Below are 27,272 nucleotides of genomic sequence, written 5' to 3' on the forward strand. Positions count from 1 at the left end.
ATTTTAATGTAACATTTTAAGACAATGGATTTTGAAAAGAGAGGAAAGTTTCCTCTAAAATCTTTAAGGACAATTTCTGTATACTAATTGCTTTTGCACTTTATTTCAGTTAATGTATTTTTACTTTAATTTAATGTTTTTTGTTTGGCAGCCGCTGCTGCCAGTCATTTGACCGTTTTTTTACAGGTTTTTTGCCCGTAGAAGTTTTAGTGCTGTACTTTTATTAAATGTTATTGACTGTAAAAAGAGAGGATACATCTATAAAATTAGAGTATTTGCCTGTAGAAGTATGAGTGATGTACTTTTATTTAAGGTTATTGACTGTAAAAAGAGAGTATAAATCTGTAAAATTACAGTGTTTTCCTGTAAAATCTTTAAGGACAATTCCCATAAATTAATGGCTTATTCACTTTATTTCAGTTAAAGTATTTTACTTTAATTTAAGGGTTTTTGTTTGGCAGCCGCTGCTGCCAGTACCTTGACCGTTTTTTTACGAGTTTTTTTTTTACAGTGTAGTAGGGGAGAAGGGGGTAAATTGAGCCAGTGGGTAAATTGAACCACCCCTGTAACCAGGCAACGCCTTATAGTTGTAATCAAGTGACTAGAAATTATGCAAGCTCCTCCCATTTCTCTAATATTTTCACTGCCCTTGATCAAATATTAATTATCATTGCCATTGATAGGAGACATCCTGAACTATAGGTTTGTGTTTTCATTTTTACTGTGTCATTTCTCCTTGCTTAGAGATCAGCATAACTATCAAATGGCTCAATTTACCCCACTCTCCCCTATATGCATCCAATCCATGCATCATTTTTTTTAAAAACTTAAAATAAAATGTGTTTTGTAGGCAGACCATGCAGGCCAGCCCGATGGTCACCAAGGTTCATGTTTTAATAGCATTTTTACAAAAAAAGCCCAGGTGAGCCCAACATGTGAAACAATGGCTTAAGTGTACAGTACACAGGCTGTGCTTTTAGCTCCTCCTACAACACACACGGTTGTCAGATACAATCAGAGCCTACTGTTAGCACTTCATTGGTTATTTGAATATATTGTGGCGATACCAACGAGGGTTACAAAACTGTTTAAGGTACAACAAATGTTGGCATTTTAGCTCTGGATATTACTTACTTGGGTAAAAGAAAAAACATGAAGTGGCCTTTCCAGTAGTGACCCCAATTTGCTTTCAATTAGATGAATTGATCACATTTTCTGAAAATATAAAAAAAAGTTTTCACAAGAAAGATGTTTTGATGTTTTTATTTCAGTGTCTTTCAAAGATGAATAAATTAAATACTTTCAAATTGTTACTTCTGATCACAGAGCGGTATATTAACCATTATAAAAATAAACAATATGCATTAGGGCTTGTAGGTATACGTTTTCAATAAAAGGAAAGAGCAAGCAGGGTAGGATTTTCAAAAACTTTATTAATCTCATGGTTAATGTCAGTTAACATCAGCGTGGCTCAGTGCGTCCTCATGTCTGAGTAAAGTCTGAATACTTTGCATGAACTGAAAACTGTACTTCAGTTTTGATTATGCATGCATCTGTAATATATTTTGACAGCAGCGCAGTTGGTTAGTCGTTACCACAGTGGTAGAGTGAGTTCAGCCTCAGTACATCCAGCTCACTGAGGTGTGACCTTTGACCCATCTGCACCCCGCTACTCTTCGACAACACCGTCGGACTGCCATCTTGACTGAAGTAATACCTGAAACAAAAGATCATTTACTAAATAGTTGTGTAGGATTATCACATACAGTTCTTCCCAAGTTAGAATTCATTCATCCTGTATTGGTATTATTATTTGTTTTTCTTTTTAAATGTGATGCAGGGGAAGAAATACACGAGGATGGGTTCAGACTTACTCTCCGTAGTGCATGATGGAGTTGAGGTCATACGGCAGGTTCTGAGTGTCTCCTTGTTTCACCTCGAAGTTGCTTCGTTTCCCTTTTTAAAAATCAGGAATTATTCATTACACCTTGATTTCTGCAGAACATGGAGTTGGTTTGTTCTAATCATCCTAAGCTACAGCACCATTTTATGTTTTATTTCTGTGCCTTTAAGGATTTGTATCATCTAAAATAAAACATTAAAACCTTAAAATTTACTTCTACATCGAATTGCCCCAAAAATACATATGCAGTTTAAAATATGCGAAATGGAAAACTATTCATTGTGTTTTCTTAATACAGGATAATGTCTCCCAGCCAGGTGTTCACCTGGCATGATGTTGCTCCACTCCACAGAGATGTACTGGTCGCGGTCCCTGCGGTTGTGTTCGTGGTGCAGACCCAGAGCATGGATGATCTCATGGCAAACATTACCCACAGAGCACGAGGGGGGCGGAGTACAGCCTCTGGGCTCCTCCTACACATCCAACGTAGGACGAACAGCTGCAGAGACAAGAAAAGGCATTTACTCTCCTACTTCTGGTAACATAAAGCCATGCAGAAAGAAACTTTTTAAACCAAATGTATCCACGTGTTGCTGCAGTATAGAGAGGCGAAGTGCCTCCCTTTCCGGGGGACCTCCATGGGACCTTATTTCTGAGAGTTATTTGCACAATTTTCACCCCAAGAAAATCTATCTTCCCAGTTATCATTGGAACTATATCCACTGGAGAAACTCCCTGAAATAAATACAAATAAATATCCTTCAGTCGAGGCTATTTATACGAGAGCAACACTCGTATTTTAACTTCTAATACTTAAAAAACAAAAGAGTTTCACTTCATTTGCTGCCTTTTGTGAAAAGAAAAAAATATATGTAAGGTGTTCACAAGTGTTATATTACTACTAGATAGTTATGGGTGTAGACACGAATCAAAATACCTCTAGAAGAGAGAAACAATAATAGTTTTGGGTTGAATAGTAACATCTCTCACCCTTTGCCATTGCGGAACTCGATGTAGTTCAGCTCTGTGGTGTGAGGCGTGAAGCGAATGCAGGTGACGTCTGAGATCATCTTGAAGGCAGCGTGGATGTCAAACGCTCGATCAGCTGTTGGAATGAAAACATAACAGTTGCTAATCACTTGTTGCTAATGAGTCAAACATTAGAGCGGGTTAATAAAGAATCCACCCACTGAGTTCCTGACTGATGGTGTACGGCATGACGGCGTCCAACCACAGGTTCTGCACGGCATTCCTGTCCTCCTGAAAATATAAACAGCAACAACGGTTCGGTTTTATCGCCACACTTTCAACACTTCCATGAATTTATAAATCTGGTTGTTCATTGTCTTAAATTTACCAGTTTTGAGACCAATTTCCATCAACAATTGCAGAATTCTGCAGACTTAATTTTACAACTTAAAAGGTGGGGTTGTGGGTAAAGTCTTTAGTCTTATACATCCATGGGTAAAGTACGCAGCCGAAAAAAATCTGCCTCTTCCTTCAGACTTCCTCACAGAGCCCTTCCTCCAACACACACATGACCAATGAGGGCACGAGATGAGTTTGTGCACATGATTGGTCGTGCTTTTTACAGCGCTACGGCTTCCACAGATGACATTAGCATTTAATGTATTCATTGCTATCGGGATGTTAAGATCATTCCATGGAATATTCTTTCACACACACACATACGGGTTTTGGGCCGAGGGCGACACCGTACTTCCGGTAACAACAATTTCACACGAGGTGCATACAGAATATCATAGTCTATTCCTTAATCAATATAGTCAACTGTAAAATACCACATATATGCATTGGCAAGATAATATTATTGTGACAAGTGGGGTATTCACCTGGTGTTTCCAGAAGATAGACGTAGATGCTGCCAAAATCGACCGAAGGCCACTTTTGAGGGGTCGTAATTCCATACATTGTACATCCAACAACCCACACAGCTCTAGTTTACGCTGGTAACGACCTAAAGCACACCCCTCAAGTCCAGAGATGTAATCCGAAGACATGCAGCGATTTCTTCGGTCGTTAATTCAGAAAAAAAACCTAGTGCGCTCTGCCTGGTTACATTAGCTAGCTGTTTATATTAGCATCGCCAGGATTTTTGCACCTCCAGAAAAATGGCGTCTTTATAAAAAAATATATGGCACGCGTTGCATTGTGGGTAGCTGTGACGTCACTGTGTGTGAAAGAATAACAAGTGTTTCTGAAGTGAATTACCTAGCCCACCTTTAAGGTCTTCCGGACTTAAAAAAAAGCATTATTATTATTTGTAATAATTCTAAGAAGTAGTCGGGGAGGGGAGTAGTGGTGGCAAAGGTAGAATTGGTATTAGTTTAAATATTTGTAGTTTAATGCATTAGTTTTATTAAGTTCCCCTTCAATGCTTTCCCTTAGTGTGCCGGCTCGCCCCTTGGTGCTCAGGAGTCTTTATTCTTTGTTTTGCAATAATAAAAACAGTTGGCCAGGAATGTCATTGCATCCTAAAGAAATGTGGGAAATAAAAGTTGTCCTTCTTACCGGGATCAAAATGTCTCCCTCATGGACAAACACGTCATCTTCAAGCCCTACGACGTGATAAAACGAGTCACTGTACATTGCATCTATGAAATACTAGATTTGTTTTACACATGTATTCAAAGTTTACCTTCTAGAGTTTCTGAACTGGATCGCTGTGGCTCTAGCATTGAAACCAACACACCTAGAGAAATCTGAGGGTTAAATCTAATCATTTTAAAACACGACATTCAATATCTGATAAACGCACCTGTTGCAGGATGAGTCATATTCTGGGTGCCATTTAAGGGAATGACACTACCTGTACATTAAATATTAAGTGAAACATAGTTTAAAACAAATAGAGATAGAAACAGAATGTTCAGTTTGTATAAAATTACAGTTTAACTTGTTTTTGCACATCTGACATCGTAGAAACATTGTCTACAAAAACAAGGAATTCCTCGTTAATAATTTCTATATTTGATCAAATGCTTTAAAAAACCAATAATCAATTGAACACCAACCTGTTGCATGACTGGTATCCTCCTGTGTTGCATTTATAGGGACACCACCAACGACTGCATGAAAAGAAAGAGTGAATAATCATTATTATTATTATTAGGCACAATTTGTACTTTTGAATGCTTACATTCTCACCTGAAAGCATGCAGATGAAGACCAGAAGCCACATAGTGCAACACAGTTTCAACATACTAACAAACTAGCGTCCTGACTGTCTCCTCAGCAGCTGTGATCACTTCACTGATTATAGGCTCTATATATAAGCATTCAGCCTGACCTGTAGAGGGCGCTGCAGTGGTTTAAAGGGGCTAACACAGTATGATATCTATTCATAATGTATTGGTGTTATTTTTAGGCTTTTTCTTGACATATATTGCGCAATGGACTAATTATTAGGGTGTAGGTCAACAATTTGCAACAATATTTTTGACTCATCGCTTTTACGTAACATATTTATTTTCTCTTACCTTCTTTGCAAAGAACCTGGTATTTTCTGTTATTCATTACCTAAGTCACATGTGTCAAACTCGAGGCCCGGGGGCCAAATCAGGCCCTTGGTGGATTTCATTTCGGCCCGCAGGATAATTTCTAATTACTATTAGATCTGGCCCGCCGGTATATTGCACGCACACCTTCACTCCATCCTGAGGGTCTCCTCAGCTCAGAGCCTGAGCCCAAACATTGATGACCTTGCACCCAAGAAGAGATGCCAAGTATCTGAACTAGCATCAGAGCAGCACACTGAGTTCAATGGATGTTTCCTTCTGCACTTTTTTTTTCTCTCACGACAACAGGGCATGTTTGGTTTTCTTTTTGAGGGAAATAGTTTTTTTGAAACTGTTGTTGGCCTGTGGAAAAATGTCATAAGAAAAGCTGCAGAAAGAGATATTGAGACATTTAACATTTACGCTAGAATATGTAAAGCAGGATCTACATCAGGGGTGCCCAACCTTTTTTGAACCGAGAGCTACTTTTAAATTTGCCAGTCTGCCGAGATCTACCAGTCCAAATAGAGAGGCGTAGCCATTACTGACAGCCTACTACCAGGTAAATACACACTTCTACTTGTATAAAACTGACCTTTGTACGATTAATACTTCATAAAATACTGCAGATCCTTTATCTTACCTCTTTCTAATCTACACACATACAAGTATTTAACTGAAGTCACACAACAGTGTTGTTGATACAGAGTTTATTCACACATCACATACTACAGTGGGTAATGTTTTCAAGAAACATTGAACAGTGCTGCCACATATGACACAGGAAAAAAGAAAATACTCTGAACCCTTTCTTTGCCATTATATAAAAATAGTGTTGCTACAAAAGTATAAATTAGGCTCACTAATAAGACAACTCAGATCTGAAGCTACTCAGGAATCTGCTGCCAAAGTGCAATAAAAAAGACAACATTAATAGAATCAAACCCTTTTTTGTTGCATTTTAGTAGATTATAAAAATAAATGCCTTTTAAAATAGGATGCAAGCAACACTAGTTTCTTAACCTGAATTGATAATAGACTATAATCAATTTAAGTTTGCATTCTTATACCATTTTGTACAATAATTATAATGAATAAGTTCAAACAAACTAAAACTTACAGCTGATTAATAACGGTATCTAACTTGAGTTTTTATTATATCAAAAACCTGTTGAAATGCTTCTGTTATTTTTACTGTCCCCCAAAAGCGCGTCGGCAGCCTCCAGGAATGCTTCTTTCACAACTTCGCCGTCTTTGAAAGACTTCATGTGTTTCGCAAGAACGTGACACACACGATAAGTTGCTATGGTAGCAGCCTTGCTCTTGTTGTTGGGCCTGGTGAAAATGGACTGCTGTGCATTTAGCTGTCCTTTCAGGCCCCTCCCCTTTTGGAGCGTAGGGCAGAATGAGGAGGGAATTCCGTCTCGTAGCGTTTGTGCACTGTTTTGAAATGCCGCTCCTAAATTACCCTTCTTCGATAAAGCTACGCTCGCATTGCAGATGAGTGTGTGTGCGGACTGTCACTCCTGTTGACACAGACAACGTTAGCGAACTAGTCCACCGACACATGGGGTCACGCCGGCCAATCACAAAGCTTTGATGCGTTCAAGTGCATTATTCTGGCACAGGAAGATTATGTTATAGAACATTAACGATAAAACAGAATATTGTTGTTCTATTTTTAGACACATCTCGCGATCGACTGGGAGGGGACCCCTGCTCTACATCATAGTCTATCGTTTCTGGCAGGTAAATGAAGTGACGGTATAAGAAGCTGTTATTGCAGGGGCTCCCAAACTATTCAGCCCGCGACCCCCAGAATAACAGTGCTAGTGACTGGCGACCCCTGTCAACTGGGGGGGGGGGGGGGGGGTAGTGAATCTCGCGGGAATATCTCCAAAAGCGAGTTAAAATTTCACTTTCGATTGCATGATATAGCCCAGCGTAACACCTTCGTCACACGTTGCCTGTTCGTACCATTTTCAGGCGATTTGTAATCCGTTCTAGAAAACTATGTTTTTAGGATTTCAAGAAGCGTATAGAACAAACAATGGATGTATTTTAGGAACAATTATCCAAGCTGGAAGTAGATTTAGATGTTTTAGGAGTGAGAGATTATTATCTAGTAGGGGAGAAGGGGGTAAATTGAGCCAGTGGGTAAATTGAACCACCCCCTGTAACCAGGCAACGCCTTATAGTTGTAATCAAGTGACTAGAAATTATGCAAGCTCCTCCCATTTCTCATTGCCTGTGAAAGAGAGATGCTCATTGTGGTCTGGTAAGTAAACATTTTTACAAAAAAAACGTTTTTTGCTTGTCAAGTACATTTTCTAGATGTCAGCTATATCGGCTGTCATGTCAAAAAAAAGTATCCAGGTTTAAACACATATATTGTACATGTTGATGTGTTGGCAGCGTATTAAACCATGTGAATCATTAAGCTAAAGATGACTCTGAATTGTAATGCAATGGTATTTTTTCTAAAATGGTGGCTATGGGGTAAAGTAAACCATGGGCCTTGGGGTAAGTTGAGTCAGTTTTTCAATGGAGAAATGAATGAAAGTAGGCCAAGTTGAAAATAAGAGCTCATTGTAGGCTACATTTAAAGTTGAATTTACCCTGTGTTTGATTGGTAAGATGTATGAAATTGTATCACCATTTGTATGATTACTTTTCCTTTTAACATGTTAAAAAAAAAATCAATTCAATCGAAATTTATATTAAAAATATTTGAAAAACTAAGCTTGTATTTGGTTTGTTATTTATAGTTTATAGTTACCTTTAAGATTTGTTGTAGGTATGCCCAGGTTTGAACAGTGGTTCAATTTACCCTGTTGAGAGTTTTCATAGTATGTTTAATACTTAAAACGAAAGTTAGTTATAATCAAATATAATCAATTATATTCTTGTATAACCCACAATGAAAATGCTTCATATTTTAGTTTTTTCTATAGTTACAGTATAAACAAAACCAAGTGGTTTGTTAAGTTGAGTGTAAGGCCTATAAGAGTTATGGTTGTCTCTGATAAGAGAGTAGGCTGTTTTTTCCCTCTCCTCTGACAGCAGTTCACAGGGAGGGGGGCTCCTGACTGAAGGAGAAATACATTGAGGCGTCAAAAAGTTGGTTATGATAGCCATAGAATATGTCTGTTCATGTCCTGTTTTCTACACAAACATGGGAAGGTGTGTCTTAGGCCATAGCCAATAGAAGAGGTTGGTTGGGAATAGAGGAGGTGTTTGTTTTTTGGGGTTTCGATCCGGTTTTTTGAGCATAAAGAGACTGGTTTTTTGAGAGAACGCGAGAGAGAGGGGGGTTTCCCCTGGTAGACTCTCTCCCGGTAGGCTTTGTCCTTCAGAGCTGGGTTAATAGCTCTCGGTAAGGTCCTCTCACACTTGGTAAATATCTCTCCAATTTCTTGTTTGTTGGCTGAGTGGAATGATTTGATGAGAGATGTGTTTGTGAATATTATAACCGCCACCTGTGAGGAATCTTCCTCCGAATTAATGCGGATAGGAACGGGTTTTTGAATGTTATACCCGCCGTCTGTGTCGGAAAAAAGGTATGAAACTGATGTGAATAGATTTGGTGAATGAAAAGTTGAATGCGCTTTTTATTGTCACCCGTCTTTTTATGAGGAAATACCTCTAAATTCTATCGGGAGAATTTTAAAATGTCACAACTGAATTGGGCAGTTGAAATTAAACATTTTGGTAATAAATGTAAGACTGTGAATTAAAGTTTCATATTTGAACATGATCACAGCACCATTTTTTAGTATGATTATAATGTTGTAAAGAGAGAAAGTAAAAACCCTGTATTAGTTTGGACCTATTTTTCTTCAAATAAACTGATCCCACCTTTTTGGACTGGGATAACTTAAAAGACAACCTGTGCTCTCCTCTCCTGCTTAAAAGGTAAGACTGCACCCTGCCACTCACACTTAGGTAGGAGCACACTCCATTTACTGATATCAAAATCCTTCGGGATCCCTTAAACAGATTAAAAAAGAGTTGTCTGAATTGAAACAGCAGTTAATTGAACCTGGTTCTTCGGGGTGTTAATAGAGGTGAGATCTTGCTGACGTTGGTGGATCTGAGCCAAGCAGTAAACTTACATAGACTCAATAACTTCGGTCAGGTCAATTAGTAGGTCAGAGTAATTTACCGGAATAAATTATCAGGACCTCGCCGACTCTAAACAACCCCCTGACCTGGATCAACTTACCCCTACACTGGGGCAAGTTGAGCCACAAGACTTTTTTTTTTTTAAGAAGTAATATTTTCACTGCCCTTGATCAAATATTTATTATTATCATTGCCATTGATAGGAGACATCCTGAACTATAGGTGTGTGTTTTCATTTTTACTGTGTCATTTCTCCTTGCTTAGAGAACAGCATAACTAACAAATGGCTCAACTTACCCCACTCTCCCCTATATGCATCCAAGCCATGCATAATTTTTTTTAAAACTTAAAATAAAATGTGTTTTGTAGGCAGACCATGCAGGCCAGACCGATGGTCACAAAGGTTCATGTTTTAATAGCATTTTTTTTTTTTTAAAAAGCCCAGGCGAGCCCAACATGTGAAACAATGGCTTAAGTGTACAGTACACAGGCTGTGCTTTTAGCTCCTCCTACAACACACACGGTTGTCAGATACAATCAGAGCCTACTGTTAGCACTTCATTGGTTATTTGAATATATTGTGGCGATACCAACGAGGGTTAGAAAACTGTTTAAGGTACAACAAATGTTGGCATTTTAGCTCTGGATATTACTTACTTGGGTAAAAGAAAAAACATGAAGTGGCCTTTCCAGTAGTGACCCCAATTTGCTTTCAATTAGATGAATTGATCACATTTTCTGAAAATATAAAAAAAAGTTTTCACAAGAAAGATGTTTTGATGTTTTTATTTCAGTGTCTTTCAAAGATGAATAAATTAAATACTTTCAAATTGTTACTTCTGATCACAGAGCGGTATATTAACCATTATAAAAATAAACAAAATGCATTAGGGCTTGTAGGTATACGTTTTCAATAAAAGGAAAGAGCAAGCGGGGTAGGATTTTCAAAAACTTTATTAATCTCATGGTTAATGTCAGTTAACATCAGCGTGGCTCAGCATGCGTCCTCATGTCTGAGTAAAGTTTGAATACTTTGCATGAACTGAAAACTGTACTTCAGTTTTGATTATGCATGCGTCTGTAATATATTTTGACAGTAGCGCAGTTGGTTAGTCGTTACCACAGTGGTAGAGTGAGTTCAGCCTCAGTACATCCAGCTCACTGAGGTGTGACCTTTGACCCATCTGCACCCTGCTACTCTTCGACAACACCGTCGGACTGCCATCTTGACTGAAGTAATACCTGAAACAAAAGATCATTTACTAAATAGTTGTGTAGGATTATCACATACAGTTCTTCCCAAGTTAGAATTCATTCATCCTGTATTGGCATTATTATTCGTTTTCTTTTAAATGTGATGCAGGGGAAGAAATACACGAGGATGGGTTCAGACTTACTCTCCGTAGTGCATGATGGAGTTGAGGTCATACGGCAGGTTCTGAGTGTCTCCTTGTTTCACCTCGAAGTTGCTTCGTTTCCCTTTTTAAGATCAGGAATTATTCATTACACCTTGATTTCTGCAGAACATGGAGTTGGTTTGTTCTAATCATCCTAAGCTACAGCACCATTTTATGTTTTATTTCTGTGCCTTTAAGGATTTGTATCATCTAAAATAAAACATTAAAACCTTACAACGTACTTCTACATCAAATTGCCCCAAAAATACATATGCAGTTTAAAATATGCGAAATGGAAAAACTATTCATTGTGTTTTCTTAATACAGGATAATGTCTCACAGCCAGGTGTTCACCTGGCATGATGTTGCTCCACTCCACAGAGATGTACTGGTCGCGGTCCCTGCGGTTGTGTTCGTGGTGCAGACCCAGAGCATGGATGATCTCATGGCAAACATTACCCACAGAGCACGAGGGGGCGGAGTACAGCGTCTGGGCTCCTCCTACACATCCAACGTAGGACGCACAGCTGCAGAGACAAGAAAAGGCATTTACTCTCCTACTTCTGGTAACACAAAGCCATGCAGAAAGAAACTTTTTAAACCAAATGTATCCACGTGTTGCTGCAGTAGAGAGAGGCGAAGTCTCTCCCTTTCCGGGGGACCTCCATGGGACCTTATTTCTGAGAGTTATTTGCACAATTTTCACCCCAAGAAAACCTATCTTCCCAGTTATCATTGGAACTATATCCACTGGAGAAACTCCCTGAAATAAATACAAATAAATATCCTTCAGTCGAGGCTATTTATACGAGAGCAACACTCATATTTTAACTTCTAATACTTAAAAAACAAAAAAGTTTGACTTCATTTGCTGCCTTTTGTGAAAAGAAAAATATATATTTAAGGTGTTCACAAGTGTTATATTACTACTAGATAGTTATGAGTGTAGACACGAATCAAAATACCTCTAGACAAGAGAAATAATAATAGTTTTGGGTTGAATAGTAACATCTCTCACCCTTTGCCATTGCGGAACTCGATGTAGTTCAGCTCTGTGGTGTGAGGCGTGAAGCGAATGCAGGTGACGTCTGAGATCATCTTGAAGGCAGCGTGGATGTCAAACGCTCGATCAGCTGTTGGAATGAAAACATAACAGTTGCTAATCACTTGTTGCTAATGAGTCAAACATTAGAGCGGGTTCATAAAGAATCCACCCACTGAGTTCCTGACTGATGGTGTACGGCATGACGGCGTCCAACCACAGGTTCTGCACGGCATTCCTGTCCTCCTGAAAATATAAACAGCAACAACGGTTCGGTTTTATCACCACACTTTCAACACTTCCATGGATTTATAAATCTGGTTGTTCATCGTCTTAATTGACCAGTTTTGAGACCAATTTCCATCAACAATTGCAGAATTCTGCAGACTTAATTTTACAACTTAAAAGGTGGGTTGTAGGTAAAGTCTTTAGTCTTATACATCCATGGGTAAAGTACGCTGCCGAAAAAAAATCTGCCTCTTCCTTCAGACTTCCTCACAGAGCCCTTCCTCCAACACACACATGACCAATGAGGGCACGAGATGAGTTTGTGCACAGATGGAAGGCTGACAGGCAGGTATGCCATCCAGTTACTTTAGCCGGGCCGGCTCAGCTGATTGGTCGTGCTTTTTACAGCGCCAGGGTTTCCACAGATGACATTAGCATTGAATGTATTCATTGCTATCGGGATGTTAAGATCATTCCATGGAATATAACAAGTGTTTCTGAAGTGAATTACCTAGCCCACCTTTAAGGTCTTCCTGACTTAAAAAAAGCATTATTATTATTTGTAATAATTCTAAGAAGTAGTCGGGGAGGGGAGTAGTGGTGGCAAAGGTAGAATTGGTATTAGTTTAAATATTTGTAGTTTAATGCATTGGTTTTATTAATTTCCCCTTCAATGCTTTCCCTTAGTGTGCCGGCTCGCCCCTTGGTGCTCAGGAGTCTTTATTCTTTGTTTTGCAATAATAAAAACAGTTGGCCAGGAATGTCATTGCATCCTAAAGAAATGTGGGAAATAAAAGTTGTCCTTCTTACCGGGATCAAAATGTCTCCCTCATGGACAAACACGTCATCTTCAAGCCCTACGACGTGATAAAACGAGTCACTGTACATTGCATCTATGAAATACTAGATTTGTTTTACACATTTATTCAAAGTTTACCTTCTAGAGTTTCTGAACTGGATCGCTGTGGCTCTAGCATTGAAACCAACACACCTAGAGAAATCTGAGGGTTAAATCTAATCATTTTAAAACACGACATTCAATATCTGATAAACGCACCTGTTGCAGGATGAGTCATATTCTGGGTGCCATTTAAGGGAATGACACTACCTGTATATTAAATATTAAGTGAAACATAGTTTAAAACAAATAGAGATAGAAACAGAATGTTCAGTTTGTATACAATTACAGTTTACCTTGTTTTTGCACATCTGACATCGTAGAAACATTGTCTACAAAAACAAGGAATTCCTCGTTAATAATTTGTATATTTGATCAAATGCTTTAAAAAAACAATAATCAATTGAACACCAACCTGTTGCATGACTGGTATCCTCCTGTGTTGCATTTATAGGGACACCACCAACGACTGCATGAAAAGAAAGAGTGAATAATCATTATTATTATTATTAGGCACAATTTGTACTTTTGAATGCTTACATTCTCACCTGAAAGCATGCAGATGAAGACCAGAAGCCACATAGTGCAACACAGTTTCAACATACTAACAAACTAGCGTCCTGACTGTCTCCTCAGCAGCTGTGATCACTTCACTGATTATAGGCTCTATATATAAGCATTCAGCCTGACCTGTAGAGGGCGCTGCAGTGGTTTAAAGGGGCTAACACAGTATGATATCTATTCATAAGGTATTGGTGTTATTTTTAGGCTTTTTCTTGACATATATTGCGCAATGGGGACTAATTATTAAGGTGTAGATCAGGGGTGGGGAACCTTTTTCCTCTCAAAGGCCATTTTCAATTTTTTCAACATCCTCCGAGGGCCGTACAAATGATTGAACTCAACATCTGCTTAAAAATACTAAAATCACAGCCCATTCATTTCGCCTTTCTTTCATGCTCTGCAAAGAAAAAGCAACCTCTTAATCCAGATATCTTACCATGACTCGAGTATGCATGCACGTGCATGGTTGTGGCATGGCCACCAAAACAGAAAGATATGGACACAAGATGTGTGCAAATGTATTTAGTATCCTATCCATGTGGACATTATTTAAGGGGGGGGGGGGGACCTAACCTCCTCTAGGGGGGTCCAGGGGGCATGCTCTCCCAGGAAGATTTTTTTTTTAAATGTTGAAGTTAAAAGCATCAATCTGGTGCACTTTGAGAGCAACATTAAGAGATCTATGGATACATCTCTCAACATCCATATGAAACAGAACTGTAAGCAGATTTTATTTTTCTTTAAAAAAAAACTGTATTCTTGTTCAACTTTTTTTTACAGTCATATAGTATTTTATACCTGTTTACTTCATTCTCTTATTTTTGTATAACTATAATGATCATATAAAGATGTGCCTTTACCTCACTGGTTGTAGAAAAAGCTTCTTATACTCGTTAGCATAGCTAGCTAACCAGATGCTAATAACAACAAAGTTATTGACTGTATGATCAGTATGACAGATGAACAGATCGCCACTGGGCTTTCAACTAAAGACACAGCCACGCAAAAACTGCGGCATGTGTACGGCTCTTTATGGGCAGCGCCACATTCTATCTATATGGCGCTGCTTATGGGTAGGCTACTGCCAGAGCCATATAATAGAAGAGTTACGACAACGGAAGTCCAAAAACGGTTATCGTCACGTGGTTCATGTAGAAGAGGATCGTTCCCCGGAAGTTCATGGCGGGCAATGTGAATGCATTGATAACAGGAGATAGAACTATTTTTGGTAATTATTAGTGAATAAAGGTTTTGATTTGCAATATTTATACAACAAATCGATATGTATGTATTTACATCAATGTTTAAAAAAATAGAATTTGCTAATATTAAGTGATAATATTAGGATTAGTGTGAACAACTAGTTTACATGTTAGGCTGACAGTGCCTTGGTTAAAGAGCCTGTTGCTGTTTATTTATAGCATTGAATTCTTTAAAACCAATATTATCTTCTTAAACTCGTATGGTAGTCAGGAGCATCACTTTCTAATGTTTATTGATATATTTAGAGGGAGGGGATCTAAAGTAATGCTTTAAAATTCAGATTAGATTAATTGCTACCATTTTCTTAAATTCATGGTAGTTTCAGTAATCCCATGGTAATTGAGGACACAAGTTATCTAAATGACTAATGTCATCTTTATGGCTTTCAGAAAGGACAGGAGACCGACAGGTGACTATCAAAGGACTAGCAGCAGCAGCATGATGAGGATGATGTTAAATGTGTTGTTTTAGGAACATCCATTGCAAATACATGGAATTCAATAAACATTGAATAGCATATCATGCCGTTTGTCTGTGCCTTTTCCTCCGTGTTGTCCTGGTTTGCTGTGCTGCCTCCTAGTCGCCACCATGGTTTGCTATGCTGCCTGGGGATGCTCAAATCGCTCCGAGAAAGGAGTACGAATGTACGGCTTCCCCACTGACACAGAGCGGAGGAAAAAAATGTCTGGCTCAAGTCAGCAGGAGCAATTTCACAACCAACAGCAAAAACATATGTGATGTAATTATATACAAACACTGCATTTGCACTTTTTCACAAAACGAAAACCACACCATTGGGAAAGCTTAATGTTTTGTTTAATACAAAAAACAGGGAAAGGCTTGAAAAACACAGAGTTGAGACTCAGGGTGCAGGGTCTCAGTGCAGCTATTCAGGCTCCATTGAATCCCCCTCTGGTTCTTGTGCTGAAAGAGGGAGTAACAGACAGGAGAAAGGGTTATACACACCTATATAGCACACCTATTGGATGGGAAATTGCCTTGGGGAGATAAGGTGTTTACTTATATAAAACACTAGTATTAAACTTACCTTGTGTTTTCACTCTCACGTAAGTCCCTCTCCCTTTGCCATCAATCCAAAATCAGCTGAGCTGCAACATTATACAGACAGGTAATAATTAGGGCCGGGACTTTAACGCGTTAATTAAGATTAATTAATTACACAAAAATTAACGCGTTAAAAAAATTAACGCATTTTAATCGCACTTATTTTTGCACCGCGGAACGTTTCTCACTGGATGAGTTTCAGGCGTACCGATTATACTGGAGCACCAACTAACGTTCATGACTTCAGACAACAACAAACCACAGTGAACAACAGTGGGAAATGTTGTTTTAAAAAACGGACGGATGGAAGCGTCGATAAGAGCACGGTTGTGTGCAAATTATGCAAAAAGGAATTCGCATATCACCGCAGCACATCAAGCCTCAAGTATCACCTCAATGCAAAATATATAGCAGCTAGCGTGGAAGCTAGCGTGGACGTTAGCCTATTTTATCGCGTTCACACCAAAAAGAGCCGGTACTAAAATTAGTTCATGAGAACCTTTTTACCCCCACGAAAGTCCCTGCTAAAGAGCAGAGAGCTGCTATAGAGCAGGGACTTTCGTACGGCTCTCTTGTGAGAAAATAGCTATATTTCTGATTGGCTGGGCGGATTGCAAACCACGCCCCGTAAAACTCCCAAAAAGTTTTGTGAAGCCGCCATTTTATTATTCTCGCATTAGCATTATTAGCATTAGCCCAGCGCAGAAACGCAGAGAGAGTAACTTATGGCAACACAAAATAAAACATGGGAGCGGTGGAGATGAGGAGGTGTCCGCGTTCTGGCGATTTACTCGGAAGGCTGCTGGGAGTCCCAGCAGCTTCTACTGAAGCCAGTCCCCAACTCCGGGGACTTCCGGCCGGGGACTTTGGGCGGCAGTATACGCCGTGAAGTGGTTTGCGGCCTGCCAGTAAACCCAAAGCAGAAGAAGAAGAAGTGACGTCAGCGGCTTCATTTGCCTAATCCTCCCCCAGGTTCAAAGAGTTCTCATGAACTAAATTCTCATGAACCTTTGTGGGAAAAGTACTGCGGTGTGAATGTGCCTAATGGTATACTAAAATCCATGTGAAAAAAATTGCTTCTCACTGTTCTTAGGTCAAATATTTATATGTGATTAAAAATGCGATTAATTTCGATTAATTAATTACAAAGCCTCTAATTAATTAGATTAATTTTTTTAATCGAGTCCCGGCCCTAGTAATAATCAACATAATCACAAGGACACAATATGGCTCTGCTAAAAACACTCACTCTTACACGCACCAAAGTTATATTTATCTAATATTTAACTCCCTCCACCCCCGCATACAATCCCGTTTAGAAGCCCCTCTTCTCTAATTCAACAACGTTGGACCAAATAGACATTAAGAGAACGGAATTTACAATTAAAAGGCTGTTCAACGTGTGTTGCTAACTTACTTCGGTATCCTAGCTTAATCTGTTATCTGTAAACGTTCCCTAAATCTACTAATTAAGGGATAATCCACTGACATCCTTTAATACACATGTTAATTTGAATCAGATGTACTGATAATATCCGCAATATAAATCTTTAAACTTCTTCTTACCTTTAAAAGTCCGTCACGAACGGTCTATTATGCTGCAACTCCACAGCTCTGATAGCCTTGGCGCTAACTTCCGGGGAACGATTGAGAGGCTCCACGATCCGCCATTGCTGTAAAAAAGTGGTCCATTGGAGTGAACGGAGATGTCGTAACTCTTCTATTATATGGCTCTGGGTACTGCCATTTTTGGAAGTGGCGGAGTAGCGTTCTGGTGCTCTCCGTCAGAACTGCACCCCTGTCAGACGAGACATATACCACGTGATGACACGTTAGGCTCGTGTTGTGTTCAAGGACCCTGACCTTGGCCAGGAAAAACAGGCACTCCCTTGTTTAATTTTTTTGCGGTCTAGATTTCTTAAATGTTTTTTCTTTTTTGCGTGTGTTTATAAATGACCTCAAGGGCCGTACCAAACGGTCTCGCGGGCCGAATACGGCCCGGGGGCCGGAGGTTCCCCACCCCTGGTGTAGGTTAACAATTTGCAACAATATTTTTTACTCATCGCTTTTACATAACATATTTATTTTCTCTTACCTTCTTTGCAAATAACCTGGTATTTTCTGTTATTCATTACCTAAGTCACATGTGTCAAACTCAAGGCCCGGGGGCCAAATCAGGCCCTTGGTAGAGAGAGGCGTAGCCATTACTGACAGCCTACTACCAGGTAAATACACACATCTACTTGTATAAAACTGACCTTTGTACAATTAATACTTCATAAAATACTGCAGATCCTTTATCTTACCTCTTTCTAATCTACACACATACAAGTATTTAACTGAAGTTACATAACAGTGTTGTTGATACAGAGTTGGAGTGTATTCACACGTCACATACTTCAGTGGGTAATGTTTTCAAGAAACATTGAACAGTAAAAAAGAAAATAATTTGAACCCTTTCTTTGCCATTATATAAAAATGGTGTTGCTACAAAAGTAAAAATTAGGCTTACTAATAAGACAACTCAGATCTGAAGCTACACAGGAATCTGCTGCCAAAGTGCAATAAAAAAGACAAAATTAATATAATCAAACCCTTTTTTGTTGCATTTTAGTAGATTATAAAAATAAATGCCTTTTAAAATAGGATGCAAGCAACACTAGTTTCTTAACCTGAATTGATAATAGACTATAATCAATTTAAGTTTGCATTCTTATACCATTTTGTACAATAATTATAATGAATAAGTTCAAACAAACTCAAACTTACAGCTGATTAATAACGGTATCTAACTTGAGTTTTTATTATATCAAAAACCTGTTGAAATGCTACTGTTATTTTTACTGTCCCCCAAAAGCGCGTCGGCAGCCTCCAGGAATGCTTCTTTCACAACTTCGCCGTCTTTGAAAGACTTCATGTGTTTCCAGGGCCGCCCCTCCCTACAGGCCAATCACGCAGGCTGCATGGGGCCCCGCCCAGCGGGCCTCAGCTGCTGTGCGCAGTTCTCCGCTCAGTTCTCCGCGCACCCCCGGCTGACACGCGAGAGTGAGAGGTGACAAGGGGAGCACGTCTGTAACCCGACACCGTTGCAATGAATCGACATCTGACCAATCACGGCTTTGATAAGGCCACTAGTGCAGGTGAAGAGATGTCGGTGAAAAGACAGTTTCAGTCCGGCGCAAGCTAGAGGGAAAAAAAAAAAAAAACTTGAAAAAACTAGAGCATCACTCGAAGGTGGGTTATTGTATGAGTCAGATGTACAACTTGCGAATGTTGTATAAGTCAAATTGCCAATTGCCATATTAAAACATCAGCTGCAATTCACGACATGAAGAAGGCAGTCTCTGCATAGCATATAGGCTAATGGAGATGCAGTTATTTCCAGCATTCTTTATTTACCATTCATTCAAGTATGTGATGCCTTTTATCTGCTAATGTACAGGAGGAAGAGTGATACACTGTCTGTCTAGTTGGCTTACATAACAGTTAAAGTTTGCAGCCTAAAAAACATGGAGCATTTTTCCCCCTTATATTCATTTTTATGTCAATTTGCACATTTCATGGTGATGCTCAGCCTCTCCCCTTAACTCCTAACAGTCATCGTCATGGTGACGCTCAGCCTCTCCCCTTAACTCCTAACAGTCATCATCATGTCAACCACAACACAGAGAAATACTGATAGAAATGTGTGTGTAGTTGTTGATACATTGCTGACAGAGGGAACTAGAATACAGATTTAAGAAATATCAGTTTTTGAGCATGTCATAAGCATGTTTTGTCTTGACTATACAACTATATTATAATAAAATAATATAGTATTTATATTATTGAATTGATTATGATTATTATTATTATTATTATTAGTAGAAGATGTTTATTTGCATTAATTATATTTTAATCTTTTTGAGGCTAGTATTTGGCAGGAAATGCAGACGTATTCACCTGTAAACGCATACTGAACGACATACATGCACAACCATTTACCTCACTGCATAAAAAAGTGTTGACAATAATAATAAACAGAAATTATATTTGCAAAGTAGCCTACTTTGTTTCCAAAAAAAATTTGTTTCACTCCTGTCGGTTGGGGGGCGGGGCCTCATCTCACAATGTCGCTTAGGGCCCCAAGATGGCCAGGGGCGGCCCTGTGTGTTTCGCAAGAACGTGACTGACACGATAAGATGCTATGGTAGCAGCCTTGCTCTTGTTGTTGGGCCGGGTGAAAATGGACTGCTGTGCATTTAGCTGTCCTTTCAGGCCCCTCCCCTTTTGGAGCGTAGGGCAGAATTAGGAGGGAATTCCATCTCGTAGCGTTTGTGCACTGTTTTGAAATGCCGCTCCTAAATTACCCTTCTTCGATAAAGCTACGCTCGCAATGCAGATGAGTGTGTGTGCGGACTGTCACTCCTGTTGACACGGACAATGTTAGCGAACTAGTCCACCGACACATGGGGTCACGCCGGCCAATCACAAAGCTTTGATGCGTTCAAGTGCATTATTCTGGCACAGGAAGATTATGTTATAGAACATAAACGATAAAACAGAATATTGTTGTTCTATTTTTAGACACATCTCGCGATCGACTGGGAGGGGACCCCTGCTCTACATCATAGTCTATCGTTTCTGGCAGGTAAATTATTTGATGGTATAAGAAGCTGTTAATGCAGGGGTTCCCAAACTTTTCAGCCCGCGACCCCCAGAATAACAGTGCTCGTGACTGGCGACCCCTGTCAACTGGGGGGGGGGGGGGTAGTGAATCTCGCGGGAATATCTCCGCAAGCGAGTTAAAATGTCACTTTCGATTGCATGATATAGCCCAGCGTAACACCTTCGTCACACGTTGCCTGTTCGTACCATTTTCAGGCGATTTGTAATCCGTTCTAGAAAACTATGTTTTTAGGATTTCAAGAAGCGTATAGAACAAACAATGGATGTATTTTAGGAACAATTATCCAAGCTGGAAGTAGATTTAGATGTTTTAGGAGTGAGAGATTATTATCTAGTAGGGGAGAAGGGGGTAAATTGAGCCAGTGGGTAAATTGAACCACCCCCTGTAACCAGGCAACGCCTTATAGTTGTAATCAAGTGACTAGAAATTATGCAAGCTCCTCCCATTTCTCATTGCCTGTGAAAGAGAGATGCTCATTGTGGTCTGGTAAGTAAACATTTTTACAAAAAAAACGTTTTTTGCTTGTCAAGTACATTTTCTAGATGTCAGCTATATCGGCTGTCATGTCAAAAAAAAGTATCCAGGTTTAAACACATATATTGTACATGTTGATTTGTTGGCAGCGTATTAAACCATGTGAATCATTAAGCTAAAGATGACTCTGAATTGTAATGCTATGGTATTTTTTCTAAAATGGTGGCTATGGGGTAAAGTAAACCATGGGCCTTGGGGTAAGTTGAGTCAGTTTTTCAATGGAGAAATGAATGAAAGTAGGCCAAGTTGAAAATAAGAGCTCATTGTAGGCTACATTTAAAGTTGAATTTACCCTGTGTTTGATTGGTAAGATGTATGAAATTGTATCACCATTTGTATGATTACTTTTCCTTTTAACATGTTAAAAAAAAAATCAATTCAATCGAAATTTATATTAAAAATATTTGAAAAACTAAGCTTGTATTTGGTTTGTTATTTATAGTTTATAGTTACCTTTAAGATTTGTTGTAGGTATGCCCAGGTTTGAACAGTGGTTCAATTTACCCTGTTGAGAGTTTTCATAGTATGTTTAATACTTAAAACGAAAGTTAGTTATAATCAAATATAATCAATTATATTCTTGTATAACCCACAATGAAAATGCTTCATATTTTAGTTTTTTCTATAGTTACAGTATAAACAAAACCAAGTGGTTTGTTAAGTTGAGTGTAAGGCCTATAAGAGTTATGGTTGTCTCTGATAAGAGAGTAGGCTGTTTTTTCCCTCTCCTCTGACAGCAGTTCACAGGGAGGGGGGCTCCTGACTGAAGGAGAAATACATTGAGGCGTCAAAAAGTTGGTTATGATAGCCATAGAATATGTCTGTTCATGTCCTGTTTTCTACACAAACATGGGAAGGTGTGTCTTAGGCCATAGCCAATAGAAGAGGTTGGTTGGGAATAGAGGAGGTGTTTGTTTTTTGGGGTTTCGATCCGGTTTTTTTAGCATAAAGAGACTGGTTTTTTGAGAGAACGCGAGAGAGAGGGGGGTTTCCCCTGGTAGACTCTCTCCCGGTAGGCTTTGTCCTTCAGAGCTGGGTTAATAGCTCTCGGTAAGGTCCTCTCACACTTGGTAAATATCTCTCCAATTTCTTGTTTGTTGGCTGAGTGGAATGATTTGATGAGAGATGTGTTTGTGAATATTATAACCGCCACCTGTGAGGAATCTTCCTCCGAATTAATGCGGATAGGAACGGGTTTTTGAATGTTATACCCGCCGTCTGTGTCGGAAAAAAGGTATGAAACTGATGTGAATAGATTTGGTGAATGAAAAGTTGAATGCGCTTTTTATTGTCACCCGTCTTTTTATGAGGAAATACCTCTAAATTCTATCGGGAGAATTTTAAAATGTCACAACTGAATTGGGCAGTTGAAATTAAACATTTTGGTAATAAATGTAAGACTGTGAATTAAAGTTTCATATTTGAACATGATCACAGCACCATTTTTTAGTATGATTATAATGTTGTAAAGAGAGAAAGTAAAAACCCTGTATTAGTTTGGACCTATTTTTCTTCAAATAAACTGATCCCACCTTTTTGGACTGGGATAACTTAAAAGACAACCTGTGCTCTCCTCTCCTGCTTAAAAGGTAAGACTGCACCCTGCCACTCACACTTAGGTAGGAGCACACTCCATTTACTGATATCAAAATCCTTCGGGATCCCTTAAACAGATTAAAAAAAGAGTTGTCTGAATTGAAACAGCAGTTAATTGAACCTGGTTCTTCGGGGGGTTAATAGAGGTGAGATCTTGCTGACGTTGGTGGATCTGAGCCAAGCAGTAAACTTACATAGACTCAATAACTTCGGTCAGGTCAATTAGTAGGTCAGAGTAATTTACCGGAATAAATTATCAGGACCTCGCCGACTCTAAACAACCCCCTGACCTGGATCAACTTACCCCTACACTGGGGCAAGTTGAGCCACAAGACTTTTTTTTTTTTAAGAAGTAATATTTTCACTGCCCTTGATCAAATATTTATTATTATCATTGCCATTGATAGGAGACATCCTGAACTATAGGTGTGTGTTTTCATTTTTACTGTGTCATTTCTCCTTGCTTAGAGAACAGCATAACTAACAAATGGCTCAACTTACCCCACTCTCCCCTATATGCATCCAACCCATGCATAATTTTTTTTAAAACTTAAAATAAAATGTGTTTTGTAGGCAGACCATGCAGGCCAGACCGATGGTCACAAAGGTTCATGTTTTAATAGCATTTTTTTTTTTTTAAAAAGCCCAGGCGAGCCCAACATGTGAAACAATGGCTTAAGTGTACAGTACACAGGCTGTGCTTTTAGCTCCTCCTACAACACACACGGTTGTCAGATACAATCAGAGCCTACTGTTAGCACTTCATTTTAGCTCTGGATATTACTTACTTGGGTAAAAGAAAAAACATGAAGTGGCCTTTCCAGTAGTGACCCCAATTTGCTTTCAATTAGATGAATTGATCACATTTTCTGAAAATATAAAAAAAAGTTTTCACAAGAAAGATGTTTTGATGTTTTGATTTCAGTGTCTTTCAAAGATGAATAAATTAAATACTTTCAAATTGTTACTTCTGATCACAGAGCGGTATATTAACCATTATAAAAATAAACAAAATGCATTAGGGCTTGTAGGTATACGTTTTCAATAAAAGGAAAGAGCAAGCGGGGTAGGATTTTCAAAAACTTTATTAATCTCATGGTTAATGTCAGTTAACATCAGCGTGGCTCAGTGCGTCCTCATGTCTGAGTAAAGTTTGAATACTTTGCATGAACTGAAAACTGTACTTCAGTTTTGATTATGCATGCGTCTGTAATATATTTTGACAGTAGCGCAGTTGGTTAGTCGTCACCACAGTGGTAGAGTGAGTTCAGCCTCAGTACATCCAGCTCACTGAGGTGTGACCTTTGACCCATCTGCACCCCGCTACTCTTCGACAACACCGTCGGACTGCCATCTTGACTGAAGTAATACCTGAAACAAAAGATCATTTACTAAATAGTTGTGTAGGATTATCACATACAGTTCTTCCCAAGTTAGAATTCATTCATCCTGTATTGGCATTATTATTCGTTTTTCTTTTTAAATGTGATGCAGGGGAAGAAATACACGAGGATGGGTTCAGACTTACTCTCCGTAGTGCATGATGGAGTTGAGGTCATACGGCAGGTTCTGAGTGTCTCCTTGTTGCACCTCGAAGTTGCGTCGTTTCCCTTTTTAAAAATCAGGAATTATTCATTACACCTTGATTTCTGCAGAACATGGAGTTGGTTTGTTCTAATCATCCTAAGCTACAGCACCATTTTATGTTTTATTTCTGTGCCTTTAAGGATTTGTATCATCTAAAATAAAACATTAAAACCTTACAACGTACTTCTACATCGAATTGCCCCAAAAATACATATGCAGTTTAAAATATGCGAAATGGAAAAACTATTCATTGTGTTTTCTTAATACAGGATAATGTCTCACAGCCAGGTGTTCACCTGGCATGATGTTGCTCCACTCCACAGAGATGTACTGGTCGCGGTCCCTGCGGTTGTGTTCGTGGTGCAGACCAAGAGCATGGATGATCTCATGGCAAACATTACCCACAGAGCACGAGGGGGCGTAGTACAGCATCTGGGCTCCTCCTACACATCCAACGTAGGACGCACAGCTGCAGAGACAAGAAAAGGCATTTACTCTCCTACTTCTGGTAACATAAAGCCATGCAGAAAGAAACTTTTTAAACCAAATGTATCCACGTGTTGCTGCAGTAGAGAGAGGCGAAGTGCCTCCCTTTCCGGGGGACCTCCAAGGGACCTTATTTCTGAGAGTTATTTGCACAATTTTCACCCCAAGAAAACCTATCTTCCCAGTTATCATTGGAACTATATCCACTGGAGAAACTCCCTGAAATAAATACAAATAAATATCCTTCAGTCGAGGCTATTTATACGAGAGCAACACTCATATTTTAACTTCTAATACTTAAAAAACAAAAAAGTTTGACTTCATTTGCTGCCTTTTGTGAAAAGAAAAATATATATTTAAGGTGTTCACAAGTGTTATATTACTACTAGATAGTTATGAATGTAGACACGAATCAAAATACCTCTAGACAAGAGAGAAATAATAATAGTTTTGTGTTGAATAGTAACATCTCTCACCCTTTGCCATTGCGGAACTCGATGTAGTTCAGCTCTGTGGTGTGAGGCGTGAAGCGAATGCAGGTGACGTCTGAGATCATCTTGAAGGCAGCGTGGATGTCAAACGCTCGATCAGCTGTTGGAATGAAAACATAACAGTTGCTAATCACTTGTTGCTAATGAGTCAAACATTAGAGCGGGTTCATAAAGAATCCACCCACTGAGTTCCTGACTGATGGTGTACGGCATGACGGCGTCCAACCACAGGTTCTGCACGGCATTCCTGTCCTCCTGAAAATATAAACAGCAACAACGGTTCGGTTTTATCGCCACACTTTCAACACTTCCATGGATTTATAAATCTGGTTGTTCATCGTCTTAATTGACCAGTTTTGAGACCAATTTCCATCAACAATTGCAGAATTCTGCAGACTTAATTTTACAACTTAAAAGGTGGGTTGTAGGTAAAGTCTTTAGTCTTATACATCCATGGGTAAAATACGCAGCCGAACAAAAATCTGCCTCTTCCTTCAGACTTCCTCACAGAGCCCTTCCTCCAACACACACATGACCAATGAGGGCACGAGATGAGTTTGTGCACAGATGGAAGGCTGACAGGCAGGTATGCCATCCAGTTACTTTAGCCGGGCCGGCTCAGATGATTGGTCGTGCTTTTTACAGCGCCACGGCTTCCACAGATGACATTAGCATTTAATGTATTCATTGCTATCGGGATGTTAAGATCATTCCATGGAATATAACAAGTGTTTCTGAAGTGAATTACCTAGCCCACCTTTAACGTCTTCCTGACTTAAAAAAAGCATTATTATTATTTGTAATAATTCTAAGAAGTAGTCGGGGAGGGGAGTAGTGGTGGCAAAGGTAGAATTGGTAGGCTATTAGTTTAAATATTTGTAGTTTAATGCATTAGTTGTATTAATTTCCCCTTCAATGCTTTCCCTTAGTGTGCCGGCTCGCCCCTTGGTGCTCAGGAGTCTTTATTCTTTGTTTTGCAATAATAAAAACAGTTGGCCAGGAATGTCATTGCATCCTAAAGAAATGTGGGAAATAAAAGTTGTCCTTCTTACCGGGATCAAAATGTCTCCCTCATGGACAAACACGTCATCTTCAAGCCCTACGACGTGATAAAACGAGTCACTGTACATTGCATCTATGAAATACTAGATTTGTTTTACACATGTATTCAAAGTTTACCTTCTAGAGTTTCTGAACTGGATCGCTGTGGCTCTAGCATTGAAACCAACACACCTAGAGAAATCTGAGGGTTAAATCTAATCATTTTAAAACACGACATTCAATATCTGATAAACGCACCTGTTGCAGGATGAGTCATATTCTGGGTGCCATTTAAGGGAATGACACTACCTGTACATTAAATATTAAGTGAAACATAATTTAAAACAAATAGAGATAGAAACAGAATGTTCAGTTTGTATACAATTACAGTTTAACTTGTTTTTGCACATCTGACATCGTAGAAACATTGTCTACAAAAACAAGGAATTCCTCGTTAATAATTTGTATATTTGATCAAATGCTTTAAAAAAACAATAATCAATTGAACACCAACCTGTTGCATGACTGGTATCCTCCTGTGTTGCATTTATAGGGACACCACCAACGACTGCATGAAAAGAAAGAGTGAATAATCATTATTATTATTATTAGGCACAATTTGTACTTTTGAATGCTTACATTCTCACCTGAAAGCATGCAGATGAAGACCAGAAGCCACATAGTGCAACACAGTTTCAACATACTAACAAACTAGCGTCCTGACTGTCTCCTCAGCAGCTGTGATCACTTCACTGATTATAGGCTCTATATATAAGCATTCAGCCTGACCTGTAGAGGGCGCTGCAGTGGTTTAAAGGGGCTAACACAGTATGATATCTATTCATAAGGTATTGGTGTTATTTTT

The 27,272-nt window shown here is 39.1% G+C and overlaps 2 protein-coding genes and 1 pseudogene across 4 annotated transcripts; all 3 read right to left on the reverse strand.

Moving 5' to 3' along the window:
* Positions 1–1,413: 1,413 nt before the first annotated feature.
* On the reverse strand, positions 1,414–5,172 carry LOC117533994 (annotated as a pseudogene).
* A 5,406-nt stretch (positions 5,173–10,578) lies between these two features.
* Positions 10,579–13,760, reverse strand: LOC117533990 (zinc metalloproteinase nas-14-like). Of its 2 annotated transcripts, XM_034198021.1 has the most exons (11): positions 13,660–13,760; positions 13,527–13,580; positions 13,408–13,443; positions 13,271–13,321; positions 13,151–13,204; positions 13,024–13,070; positions 12,162–12,231; positions 11,962–12,076; positions 11,298–11,470; positions 10,944–11,025; positions 10,579–10,788 (listed from the first exon to the last, which is right to left on the reverse strand). In XM_034198021.1, exons 1-11 carry the CDS (start codon positions 13,712–13,714, stop codon positions 10,656–10,658), a joined length of 870 nt encoding a protein of 289 aa, XP_034053912.1. In that variant the 5' UTR covers positions 13,715–13,760; the 3' UTR covers positions 10,579–10,655. The 2 variants fall into 2 exon arrangements, with proteins under 2 accessions (XP_034053912.1, XP_034053913.1); XM_034198022.1 differs by lacking the exon at positions 13,408–13,443.
* Positions 13,761–23,869: 10,109 nt separating this feature from the next.
* On the reverse strand, positions 23,870–27,155 carry LOC117533992 (zinc metalloproteinase nas-14-like). Of its 2 annotated transcripts, XM_034198025.1 has the most exons (11): positions 27,055–27,155; positions 26,922–26,975; positions 26,803–26,838; positions 26,666–26,716; positions 26,546–26,599; positions 26,419–26,465; positions 25,552–25,621; positions 25,352–25,466; positions 24,686–24,858; positions 24,331–24,412; positions 23,870–24,173 (listed from the first exon to the last, which is right to left on the reverse strand). In XM_034198025.1, the coding sequence occupies exons 1-11, from the start codon at positions 27,107–27,109 to the stop codon at positions 24,041–24,043; spliced, it is 870 nt and encodes a 289-aa protein (XP_034053916.1). In that variant the 5' UTR covers positions 27,110–27,155; the 3' UTR covers positions 23,870–24,040. The 2 variants fall into 2 exon arrangements, with proteins under 2 accessions (XP_034053916.1, XP_034053917.1); XM_034198026.1 differs by lacking the exon at positions 26,803–26,838.
* Positions 27,156–27,272: the final 117 nt, after the last annotated feature.

This window comes from Gymnodraco acuticeps, unplaced genomic scaffold (genome assembly GCF_902827175.1).
Source record: "Gymnodraco acuticeps unplaced genomic scaffold, fGymAcu1.1, whole genome shotgun sequence".
Lineage (NCBI taxonomy): Eukaryota > Metazoa > Chordata > Actinopteri > Perciformes > Bathydraconidae > Gymnodraco > Gymnodraco acuticeps.